General features: G+C 37.3%; 1 protein-coding gene and 1 long non-coding RNA gene across 9 annotated transcripts in view; both read left to right on the top strand.

Annotated features, from left to right (window-relative positions):
- The window catches only part of LOC117242948 (guanine nucleotide-binding protein G(q) subunit alpha), a 65,730-nt gene that overhangs the window by 45,615 nt on the left and 6,693 nt on the right, over positions 1-13,422 (top strand). For 4 of the 8 annotated variants that reach the window (XR_004495360.1, XM_033510022.1, XM_033510020.1 and 1 more), the window contains 4 exons: positions 10,713-10,897; positions 10,996-11,150; positions 11,546-11,674; positions 13,210-13,339. Coding sequence is in view for 7 of the 8 variants with exons in the window: in XM_033510022.1 (XP_033365913.1) it covers positions 10,713-10,897; positions 10,996-11,150; positions 11,546-11,674; positions 13,210-13,339 (599 nt within the window). In the remaining variant the exon portion in view is untranslated. Of the gene's footprint in view, positions 1-10,712; positions 10,898-10,995; positions 11,151-11,545; positions 11,675-12,245; positions 12,375-13,209; positions 13,340-13,422 lie in introns of all 8 variants that reach the window. The other 4 variants (XM_033510025.1, XM_033510026.1, XM_033510021.1 and 1 more) reach the window with 2 other exon arrangements.
- On the top strand, positions 9,031-10,017 carry LOC117242954. The gene is made up of 3 exons (XR_004495363.1): positions 9,031-9,098; positions 9,182-9,437; positions 9,533-10,017. It is a non-coding gene; the product is annotated as an uncharacterized LOC117242954 (long non-coding RNA).

Raw genomic sequence — 13,422 nt, 5'->3', positions numbered from 1 at the left:
TTTCCGGTTAACAGAACGACTCGTTCGTAAGATATCGTTGCCGGTTTCGTACTCGCGTTACGATAAATCGATAATTTTCTCCAGCGGAATCAAAGCTGAGAAATTTATCGGTTGTTGTTCATTTACGGAGAATTTGAATTTGAGTTGAAAATGGCTAGCGTTTTATGCATCTTATCTTGCTCTTTCGTGCTACGATCCAAAACTATCGCAACGAAGTGTATTCGTTGAGGCGCGTGTTTTCTAAATTTCCGACTAATTTAATTCAATTAAAAAGCTGTTCGCCGCTGAAAAGCAAAATTATTATTCTCCCAGGATGGTTCACGTAAAATCGTTGGAACATAGTCGTGTTTATTATTGCCGCACCCGTTAGAGTAACTTTAATACGCTAATTTTTACTTTCAAGAATCGCAAAAGTTATTTAATATCCATCGATACGTATACAACTTGTAAATTGGACATTTTTTAGCTTCTCGCTGTTTCACGCTGTTTTCAAAAATTCAGAGACACGTACATCTTTTTCTCGCTCTCTTACGATTTAAACTTAATTCTCTCAACTTTTTTTCGCTCACTTGCGTTTTACGTGTACGTATATTTATATACATAGATTCGTGTTTTCATATCGCTTTTTCGTTAAATTCGATCGATGAATTCAAGCAAGTGGAATTTTGACGAATTGGAAGAAGAAGAAAGAGCTTGCAGCTCGGTCATACCGAGTGTATCAAACGACAATTGTTAGTGGTCTCGTGTTATACGTATCTGTGACTAATGATCTATTCATTAGAATAGTACGCCATTGAGCGATATTAGCCCACGTACAATTTCTACGTACTTCGTAATTATAACGATCTATTCGTAGAAGTAAGTTGATACACGAAAGAAACACACGTGCCATAACAACGTGTCAGAAAGTCTGCCCATAGAAATTTCATAATCTCGAACACTGTTTCACCTACGTAATAAAACCTGAAGAAAAAGGTCGCTGAGTAGCATATTTTGAGAGGCTAAATAAATACGTAATAAATACGGAAACATTGCCTCGAATATATTATTTTAACAAACGTTCGAAACAACGGGCAACGACGGATTAAAATAAAAATAAAAACGCGTACTCAAACGTAGCGGCGGGTATCAGGAATTGTTTAAACGGAAGCAAAATAAAATATACACAAAATAAAAAAATAAAATACTCGGGGAAAAGAGGATAATCCGATAGGCAGAGAATTATCACGTCTATTTTTTTTTATCTCGGCGAACCAGCGTTTAATGTATACTAATCAACTTACGACGAGTTATATAACTTATGCACCTTATACCACATATATCACAGTATACATTTTAATTGCCTATAATTAGTCCAGGCATAGTATAGATAACATAAAAAGGAGCTGGGGAATATAACGTTGAATTTTTTAAGACGTTATGTATGATAATCGTATGTTAAACTGTTAAACCAACTGAATCTGTTGTATCAAGCATAGCGCACCTGACAATTTACCTATTAATTTCTTGTCCAAAAGAAGACATTCGTAATTGGTGATAACTTCTTGTTTAAATCTGCAGTTTGATCTGTAATTTAGATATTGATAATTGTCGTAAACAAGATATTTAGCGCTAATAATACAGTGGCTTAACGTGATCGTAATACAATGCAATAATAGTGTAAAATAAAATTAACAGATCAAAGATACGACCTATGGGTATGTACACGTTCAAATCGCGTGACGTTATAGAGGATTAAAGAAGTTCTTATGGGCTGAATTTATAATTTAAGTGGTTGCGTACGAAACGATCCATTTGGGATACGTTTTGAACGTATAAAATTCTCAAGCTAACCGATCGGTGCTTTGTGTTCATTATTTTATTATAAAATGGTGGATTGTGCGTTAAAGCGAACCATAGGTCAACATTTTCTTACGTGAGTTTAAACTTGGACACATCGCTTGTGATATTAATATAGCTTTCGAAGAAGCTGCATTGGAAGAACGGACAACCTGATGTTGATGAATAATTTAGATCTACACGAGCGTGAAAATTAAATTAAAATGTTACCAGGAAGAATGAACTAAAATTTGTAACTGTAACAGCTATAACGATAAATAAAATATATCGTTTTACTGGTCCTGAAACTCTAATTACAAAATATTATTTTCAGCGAAATTACGAACGTTGAAAATTTTATTAGCCCTGCGATTAACGCTGCCATACTTGGATCTTGCTCCCTTTTTTGCTAACAGAGCAAATATCTTGTTCGACACAAAACTGCAACGAGGAATCACGCTCACTGTTTTCTTTTTCTTTCGTATTTTCTCCAAACTGAAGATTAACACTCTCCGTTGGCATCAACGTGTCCTCAAGTCCGTAAGCTAAACGTTAGTATTCGTGTCACGCGCAAATCGTCCATTTACGTAAAGTTCAAGAACATGAAATTTTTACGAAAGATCGCCGGCTGCTGGTTAAACTTACTAACAAATTTATGCACCAAAGCGTTAATATGAGAAAAACGAACGTAACTGTGCGCAGAGCATTTCATCAACAACAACGTAACTCTCCGTACGAGGCATTCACCGATCGACTTTCTCAAATTTACAAAATTTTCCACATTTTCTTATGTCCTTATCCTACATCCTCGATATAATCTCCTCGATTTTCTCCATTTTTTGTTTCCTACAATTATAGCTATACATCCGTACGGAAACACGGTAGCCCGCGTATCCCAAGGCAGGCCAGAAGTTGTCGCCAATAAGCGTGCTAACGATTCGAGTAGTTTAGCCGGGGTATGCGACGCCGATGAGATACAGGTGCCTAAATAAACCTCTTAAAACGGGGGGATGTCGTTCACACGATATTGTGCAAACTGACGCTGCCCTTGCTTGCGCGCGACAGTTAGGCGGCGACGAAGAAGGGCGTGTTGGTGAGAGCAGATCGCCTTTTCTCAGCGCGGCGCGGACAAAAGGCAGCGGCACTGCTGCCGCTACCGCCACGCTTGCTAAAGACTAAAGAGAACGCGAGAGAGCTGTTGGCCGGCCAATGCATTCGAAAGGGAGAGACGAGAGGAGATCCATACGCGGTGGCTGCATGATAGCACGCAGTAGTGCTGGCTGCTCGCCCGTTTTCATTCATGATTTTCGCGAGGGCGATGCTGGCGCCGTGCTCTGTGTGTACCACCTGCACATCTTCCTTTGTCGCCACCGCCGCCGCCGCCGTCGTCGTCGCCGCCGCCGCCGCCGTTAAGCCACCCCACCTTTTGCTCCGTTTCGTGCTCCGTGTTTGTTGCCGCCCCACCATGTTCAGGGACGTACACCGGCGCGCAAGTGTTATTGTTCTTTCCAAGGAGAACAGCTAAGAGCCCTACAGCTAAAAGGTACAATTAGAATCGAGCGCGTGACCCCGCTCTGCGCCACTCTCCACTGTTTAATTCTCTTACAGCTGGATCGATTTCGGTTTTTCGGCTTTCTTTCCTACTTCCACTTTAGTTTTACTCTTTTCAGCCGCTTCCATTCTTTAGCACGTCGAATGCTACGGGGGTCATCGGTGACCGGCGCTCTACTCGTCAGTGGCACCGTGGAGTCACCGGTGACCGGCGCGCCAAGATTAGTAGAAATATAATATAATTTGAAGGAATGTCAATAATTATAAATTTTGCATTATTACCATCGTTACTACAATGGTGTGACGAAATGAATGCAGTATAAAACATATAAAAGTAGTCTTATCTATACGTGAAATATGGACTTGTGATATTTCAACATTATGTGTATCGCGTAATAAACAATTCGTCACGACGCCACGGGCAATCCCTGTAAAACTAGCATGGCATTCAACGTGTTAAATGAAACAGATACGTTAAGTGGCGGTGGAAGCAAAGAAATTCGCCGTTTCCAGAGTCTTCTGCATCGCGTAGCTTTTTCATCAGCAGTGCACTACGTTATTATGTTATCTGAATATTGGAAATCGTACTTCAACATCTAAAGTATGTAGTTCTAGCATTTATGTTTGGTGTCGCGTAGTATATCGCTTCTGTTTTCATTTTCCGAAGTGCAGAATCGATCAAAATTTCGTTCCCTTGCGTAGATATCCAGGGACGAAATCAGGAACGCGTTCTTCGCAAAGAAATTCGAAATGGAGTCATCGTGTGAAGATGAAGAAGATCAAAACGTGGCGTGTTTCGTACGTGACGATCAATTTTCGAACGACGCGAGGGCAGAAAATTGGGTTAGATGCAGCGCTTATTTCAGACGATGCTACGAGCTGCGCACATTTATATCGCAAACTAGAAAATTTGTATATGATTTTTGTACAGATCGTGAGACTTGTCTTATTTCATATTTTATATCAACATATTTCCATCGCGCAAAAAGCAAGTAATACAAAGATTTTCTCACCAAAATTAAGAGGAACAAATTGGAAACTATACCATACAATTGGAATTTATATCGCAAACTAAACAATTTGTATGCGATTCTTGTACAGATCGTGAGACTTGTCTTATTTCATATTTTATATCAACATATTTCCATCGCGCAAAAAGCGAATAATACAAAGATTTTCTCACCAAAATTAAGAGGAACAAATTGGAAACTATACCATACAATTAGAATTTATATCGCAAACTAAACAATTTGTATGTGATTCTTGTACAAATCGTGAGATTTGTCTTATTTCATATTTCATAAGAACATATTTCCAGCGCGCAAAAAGCGAATAATACAAAGATTTTCTCACCAAAATTAAGGGGAACAAATTAGAAACTATACCATACAATTAGAATTTATATCGCAAACTAAACAATTTGTATATGATTTTTGTACAGATCGTGAGACTTGTCTTATTTCATATTTTATATAAACATATTTCCAGCGCGCAAAAAGCGAATAATACAAACATTTTCTCACCAAAATTAAGAGGAACAAATTAGAAACTATGCCATATAATTGGAATTTATATCGCAAACTAAACAATTTGTATGTGATTTTTGTACAGATCGTGAGATTTGTCTTATTTCATATTTCATATCAACATATTTCCATCGCGCAAAAAGCGAGTAATACAAAGATTTTCTCACCAAAATTTAGGGGAACAAATTAGAAACACTTTCTTTTTAACAACTGAAAGACGCGTATTTTTACACGTATATTTTTTACTCTGTCTGAATGAACTTGTATAAAACATCGATTACAGATCTTCGTTACTAAGCACTCAAGGCAATTATACAAATTTGTTCATACGAAGATATTGATTTTTCGATAAATGCTAAAATTGTTTTCGATAAATGCTTAGCATATTTCTAGACCCCATATGTCTGGTAAATCTGATCTGATAAATTTCAGCCTGTTTCACCCACTTTGTTCTGAACTGGATATGTGCTTTCTTCAATTCTTTGGATATTTTCAACCTTTTTCAATAATTGGTTCATCTAATTTCGTACCACTTTAGAATTGTGTGCTGTACCGTGAATGGTAGGTCAATAGGGTTCACACCACAAAGCAGCTTCTCTTTATAACAGAAATTTGTGCGACAGTCTGGACTCTATTCATTCTTCTATTCTTTACTTTTCTTTCATCTTTCTCTACATCTTTCTTCGCTTGGGCCCCATGCTTTACGAGTTCCTTACCAGCTACTTAGACGAACATTAACTGTTCACCAAATACAGACAGTGTCAGGTGGCAATATTGAGATGTACGGCAAGGACACTGAACGAAGCATTCTTTTAAATAGATTTTACATGCGTTTCATTTTCCCATATGTCAAATTTGTATAACATTGAATAACACGAAATTTATGTAAATGTTATATTTAATGCTATGTTGTGCGAATAGTATTTGCAATAGTATGCGCAGTAATCTTTGTAGCCATTGTACATGCACAGTGTCTTGCAACCGAGATGTTGAGAAACGACATTGATCAACACCAAGAAAGTGATGTTGCTAAACTACTTTTTTAAATCTTGCCTTAGACTTTGCTGTCATTTACGTTATCTTCTTGCAATGAATCAGCTTATGGAAACGAGTAATTTATTTCAAAAGGCAAACATTAGGCGTACACGTATGTAGCATAATTGCGAGGCTGATAAAGAGTTGAGTTGATCGGTTTGGCTTCCGAGAAGCTCGGTTGATGATACAACCAGGTGAAAGATAATTTCACGTGGCAAAATAAATCCGAAACATAGTGTAAATATTTCCATACGTTTACCTAATGATCTAACACGATAAATACAAACATAAGTAAATATTGTAAGTTGAGATATAGTTCGGTGTACACGTAACAAGCACATGTAACGTACTTGTATTTACAGTCAAGTTGCTCGGGATCAGAGGCTGGTACAATCAGACTCTATGGTTACAAAAGGTTCTCTATAATTTAACGAAGAATTACAACTAAAGTTACAGTTCGAATTAATTTTTGTTATCAGATAGAATTCCGTTACAATCTTCAACATAAACGTGATTGCAGGAGTTTAAGAAACATCCAAGTTCCTCGTGGTCTTAGAAGACCTCGTGGTGGTTAAAATTGGTTTGATCAGGTCGATTTGAAAAATTGCTGTTTAACATTTAGCTAATATCTGCGATAATAGCTGCAAGTCAAAGGTTAATATTTCGTCTTGCTCGAGTCGACTGGTTCAAATTATCCGAATGAAAAGCTACCAGCGATGATAAAGTAAAGAAACGTTTGCAGAAAGTTCGATGGCCAGCTTTCAGCTAACTTGGATAAAGAGCAAAGAGGTGTAAACGAACGGTTCGGCGGTTTATACAGGTGACAATCTGCAACGAGAATGACAAGGATAATTTCATGGATTATCAAATCGAACAGCTCACTTAAAGCACGGTTCGATTAAATGGCGAGCAACTCCTTGCGGAAAAAATTCATTTGCACACTTCCGAGCGTATGATCCGATAAGGGTCGAATTAATCGGCTTGCAACCTATTTAATGTCGGCGTTATTATTAGCAAGAAAGAGGAAAAGAAATGGTATATACTAGTTGCAACGGCTGATAGTGTTAGTTTATGAGCGAATTATTGCTCCATTATAGCAGCGGCTGCGAGATATCATAGCATCGACTATTTACAGCGGAATTGTGACTGGAAAGTTCGACTGAAATTCGTGTTAATTCGATTGCAGAGTCCAGACTCGCTGAATTTTCGTTGGATTCTTCTCTCCTTCAAATTATTCCGCAACGATTTACGTGTAATTTTCTGTTCATTATCGATGTATTGGAAGGTGTTTATTATCATTAATAAGTAAATTCGAACAGTATATGACAGGCTGAAAATCATAACGATGTAAATGAAAATATTGAGAGTTTTATCGTGTATTTCAGCTCTTAAAAGTATGGTGGTTTTACTTTTATAATTAAGTTAGTTATAACTTTATTCTCTGCCGCGATGCGTCTTTATGACCTGAAAAAATATAAATTTGTATAATGATAAACACGGAACATTATTTTGTAATATTAAATAACGGTTTATTTACGTCACTATGATTTTTCGTTGTACATATATGAAGACTTTGCTTGAAACTTAAACCCCCCTCCCCCCCAAAAAAAGGATAACGCAAAGTAATTTTTATTCTTATAGTAGCCGTGCGCGAGTTTTGCAAATTCGTAGAAAAATCGTTGCAACAAGCGTGTAAAATTATTAGTTAAAAAAATTAATAACGAAACGTTTTAATTAAAATTTTAATAAAATCTCTGACTACGTTTTTGCTGTGTTAAAGAGAAATGCATATTCCGCAGACATAATTAACTGAAACTAGTAAACTCAACAGAAAATATGTTAAACTATAATATAATAAATTTCGAAAATTCCAACTGCAATTATGACGTAAAAATATTTTACAAAAGTGATTCCGTAGGTTAATTTCTGATTGAATGTCCTAACGTAATTATCCACGGTGGCCGCAAAACCACACCATAGTATTTATTGTAGCATTTACATACTAATTAATTAGACCCGAGTAATATCCAAATAGACGCAGAGAGAAGAAGAAATTAGTACAATGGCGACCAGAAGAAAATTTATAAAACGAGAAGTATAAAAAGGAAATGTAAATTTACAAAACGAGCGTTGCTAATCCGGTAAAAGATTGTCTCAATGCAAAAGTTACCGAAATTCATAATATACCAACATAAAACTTTAACGTTAAATTTCCTGTCATTTTTATACTCTACGTATGGCCAAAACACAGACTGGACCTGACAGGAAAAGATACTGTTGAAAAATAAGGACATGAGCCGGTATTTTTATGAAATTTCACGTAATTCAAAGAATCGGATACGAAAGGATACAGGGAAGAAGACAGACGATGGTACGTCCCTGGTGTTGGTGTCACTTCCCATTTCGGGTTGGCGGCTCGGTTTTTCGTCGTAGATGTTCGTATGCTTCCGCCGGCGATCCGGAAAAGCACGAGGCGCGCATCGGCCGCTGCGCGGAAATTGTCGAACGAGCGGTGGAGGTCGGCGGAGGTCGGCCAACTCGAACCACGCGGCGGCGTCGATTCGATTCTCGATACGCGTAGTTGTCGCTTGGAAAATCGTTGGGCCGGCTTTTGTCGTCCACGTGTTCTCACGGGAACTTTGGCCGTTTCTTGCTACGAACCGAGCAACGCGGATCATGCAAATGCAAGTATTAATATGCGACCCGCCGAGTAACTTACGCAACCGTTAATAACTCGTAATGTTTGTAGACAGCCGTACATCCGTATTCTATTAACGAGTGATAATGTAATACGATATTTGTCATTGGAACGGTTTGTACATAGAAGCAGGACGGCTCAATATTACCTATTTTTCAGTTGTTTCCCTTTCAGACACCAAGATACGAGGCAGAAATGAGTAACTGGATCGCTGTATTAATTATCGAATAGCGAGCACCAGCGCTTTGTTGCAATCGATACTTTCTCTCGTTCTTTGATCGCACAAGTATCGATGATATTTTCAAATTATTCGATTCTGCTTTAATGCAGTTTACGACGCACTATTTGACAAAGTGTGGCGGCGTATAATAATTGAGTTTACGTGTTTGATTGTTGAACGCTGCTTGTGTACGAGCACAAATATCATCACTTAACACGCAATACCGTGCTACTCGCTTTAATTGCTATTGGTAACCTATTGGTTAACGCCAAAATTCTTTGTTTATGCTTTTTACGCTCCTTTCGTTACATAACCTTAGATTTGCATTCGCAGAAAAAATTCGGCACGCATAACGATTTTAAAGCCTCGATTACATAAACATCGATATAAGTCGAATTAATCGGCTCGAAATCGTTGAGTAACGAGTGGCAAGTAGCTTCGACTGATACTTAATAAAAAATGGATACCTGAAAACGTCGTAAAAATATCCGAAGTTGGCCATAAGACATAAAAAAGAATATAAAAATCGTCTTAGAATGTTTACAAAAACGGTCGATGATTTGCTCGCTACGATTAAACCGAAAGTTAGGTAAAAGTCGACTTAGCTTAGAGAATTCGTATAATAATTAAGAGAAGGTCGACGCTGGAAATAGAACGTTATCTAATAACCATTTTTCTTTTTAGTTGAAGAAATAACAAAGAGTGGCTAAGAGAATTCTAACTTCGCTTAAAACCCGAAGAAACGTTTCAAGTGTGCTGAATTTAGATAACTTGAACGAGACGAAACCCAGCCATGGAATTGGATCTAAAAATTAAAGTTACTTAATCTTAGTGTTTTGTTTTTATTTATATTCTGCACTCTACGTGATATAGGATTTTTTATTTAAATATAGAATACAAAGTAACGTTAAATATTCTGAAAGGAACATAGACCAAATGTAGTAAAACCTGCTCTGATTATTTATTACGGCATCAGTCGATGATCGACACTCTAAAATTTGAAAATACTTGACATAGATGCTGCTATTTTTGATATAACTAAATAATTGCACTCTCGATTGAATTGCTACGCGGATACCAATAATATCGAATAATCCTGAAAAAAGATGGATCTCTTTTTTGGAAACGTCTCAAATTAAAATGTCTTAAAAGCTTGTGATTGTAAGTGTTATATTTATCAGTTAGTAATTATTACAAGATGATATTTCTATAAATAGCCGTGGAAATAGGTGAATGAAATTTTTAACTGTGGTTCCTAATTATCTGATGGAATCTATCTACTGATTTATTAAATTGATTCGTCAAATTGACCACAAAGATACATCACAGTACGTTGTTGGCTGTAAATATTAAGACACCTAATCGTTACACGTACATTTGCTGAAAAATGGCAAACTTTACCTTGCTTAGTGTCTTTAGTATTACGTACGACACGATAATTTGTAATAAAGTAACCAGAGAAAAAAACAAAAAACAGTAGAAAGCCATTTGTACAAAATAGCCAACGGTGTATTTACATTCTATCGAAGCTTATTTCTAGAAAAATGATTATTTTCTTAAGAAATAAATTGATTGCAATTACCGCTACAAAACAGCACTGGTACATCGCACGTTTCACAGACAGATTTCACACATACGTACTATCTGGTAACATTTGTTCCAGTAAATACACAGCTTTAGCCGATTTATCCTAATAATACGTAATGGCGAACGTAACGCACGCGATGGAATACCTTCGTTACGTATGAATGAAATTTATAAATTCATCGGTCGATTAAGCCGAATCGTGAAAGTACGAGTAACCCAGAAAAAGTCGATTACCTCGGCAACGTTCGCTCGTTAATGATTCACAAACTTGTTACAGGTACTGGTGAATCCGGCAAATCCACCTTCATTAAACAGATGAGAATCATCCACGGGTCTGGTTACTCGGACGATGACAAGAGGGGGTTCATTAAACTCGTGTACCAAAACATTTTCATGGCCATGCAGTCCATGATCCGGGCGATGGACCTCCTCAAGATCCAGTACGCCTCATCTGCGAATATAGTGAGTATTTTTATCGGTGACCCTGGGCTCCCTTCTCCCCGTGTTAATTATGGTAACCAAGTGCAACTGAAAAATGTGTTGTTTCCATGCGATCCTAGGAAAAAGCAGAACTCGTGCGAAGCGTGGACTTCGAGACAGTTACAACCTTTGAAAGTCCATACGTAGAAGCAATCAAAGATTTATGGGCGGATAGTGGTATCCAAGAGTGTTACGACCGCAGGCGAGAATATCAGCTCACAGACTCCGCTAAGTAGTAAGTACCGTCTGGACGTGTCTTTGCCATCTACTTGCCCCTGAGGAGAGCGTATCTTTTTTTCACCTCGTTCCACTCGACGTCATTGTTCGGTTAGCAGTCCCAACGTGTCGGCCCCTAAACGAGTCGAATACGCAGCCGCCAAGTACAGGCCTGTGTGAAACGTTAAACGCGTGTAACGTCTAAATATGAAGAATCCGTTGTAAAGAAATATTTGATGGAACGTTGAAGGTTTGCACCGACTGCTAGGTTTCTATTTAATAAGCGATCCATTTACTCATGTGAATGGTTTACTCGATATCTGGTTGATTCGATATTTGTTCGTTGAGCGAGATTATAATATTTGGGAATGCCAGATGTTCCGTGTATCAGGTATTGAGAACATGATGTTTCAGTTACCTATTGGAGATAGATCGAGTCGCAGCAAGAGGCTACCTCCCAACAGAACAGGACATTCTTCGTGTGAGAGTGCCTACTACTGGTATAATTGAATATCCTTTTGACTTGGAAGAAATTCGATTTAGGTATGTCTCGCCATGCAAAGGAAGACGCTGCCTGTGCCTGTGATCTACTTACATTGGACTCTTTCTGCATCGTGGCTGCATGTATTGTGACTCACCGATTTCATTGTACATGGAATCCATCATTCGTTTCGTTTCTCCTTTCTCACTGGCGTGTCGCGAGTTCCATTGATACCTCCGGTTTTATGACGTGCCGTGGTGCTAAGTTCCCATGTACGAAATTTCGTCTCTCGCGACGACGAGAAAATTTCGTGCTCTGTATGCGGAGAGAAGACACAACGCAAGGTGTTCCTCTTCCAGCGGAGTATGGACGCACACGGTCTTCTCTCGATCAATCGTATTTATTTACAAGGAACATAATAGCTTTGCGGTGAACAATGTAAACTGTCCCACTGTCAGTTACTGTGTCATAAAACTGTAAGAATAAATCAATGAACTTTGCATTTGAGAGAATTCTTACAGGCTGGGGACAACGAGCATGTGTCAAATGTTTTGCGATATTCCTCTCCTCGTAATCACCTTTAATACATGCATGGGCATGCACTATCAGACTGTGGCTTCGTTTGTTTTGCAGTTATCTTAGTGACCTAGAACGTATCGAAAAGCCTGACTTCCTTCCTACCGAACAAGACATTCTTCGGGCTCGAGCTCCTACTACTGGCATTATAGAATATCCGTTTGATCTGGACTCCATCATATTTAGGTACTAACACACATTACTTGAACTTGACTATACGTTTAGAAGTATACTATACTAACTTAGTATCGTACTAACCTGGAGTAATGGATTAGTATCGAAATACCTGTGTGAGTTTTTTTTTAATACGGGTAGACACTTTTATTTTATTCCTATCGTGTCATGTATTTTTTGTCTGTACATTATCGCAATACCATTTATTTATGTTAATCATTTTTTTTTCTCTCTCGATCGTATATAGTTTCTTAAGTATTATCGCGATTTGTTGTAATGTAAATAATATTCTCTTATACGTAAGTTATCACAGTATGGAAATAGACTTTATAAGTTGCAGAGGTAAAATAGAAGTAGCAGGTAATTAATAAGTTATCATTGATAATGTAACGTAATAATAGTAATATTTACTATTTGTACCTTAAAAAATTGACAAGGTGAGTGAACACGTAGATAACTTCTTATTAAAAAAAAAACAGGATTATGTTATTTACTACATATTTTATAGCTGATTCTTCCTGTTTCGTTCTCCTTTCTTTTCTTTTTTTGTTTTTTTTCTCTTCAATTTTTATCCTTCGTTTGCTTTAAATAGCTCATTGTTTGCATGTTTTTCCATGAAATTTCTGTTCAGGAAATATCATTTTGTAAATATTACATTTGACATTTGACTAATGAATCGTACGAGTAATTTAAATTCTGAATGTGAAATTAGGAATTATTTACAAACTGCACTTAACAAATTGATAAATATCGGGTAACAGTTTGCGCTTTAGTTTGATTAATATTGTAGCAAATATTTAAGTCATAAGTGAAAAGATGAACAATATTACATAAGTATATTTTACAGGATGGTAGACGTTGGTGGACAGAGATCAGAAAGAAGGAAGTGGATCCACTGTTTCGAGAATGTCACTTCTATCATCTTTTTAGTAGCTTTAAGTGAATATGATCAAATTTTGTTTGAATCGGAAAATGAGGTAAATACTATTACAATATTTCTTTCTCTTATTTTTTAGTTTACCCATATAAATCATTCTAACTTGTTATTACCATTTTCCAG

The sequence above is a fragment of the Bombus vosnesenskii genome, unplaced genomic scaffold, assembly GCF_011952255.1.
Source record: "Bombus vosnesenskii isolate JDL3184/JDL3185 unplaced genomic scaffold, Bvos_JDL3184-5_v1.1 scf7180000016281, whole genome shotgun sequence".
Lineage (NCBI taxonomy): Eukaryota > Metazoa > Arthropoda > Insecta > Hymenoptera > Apidae > Bombus > Bombus vosnesenskii.
Note: the sequence above shows the minus strand (reverse complement) of the source record. Positions and strands in the feature narration are given on the sequence as shown.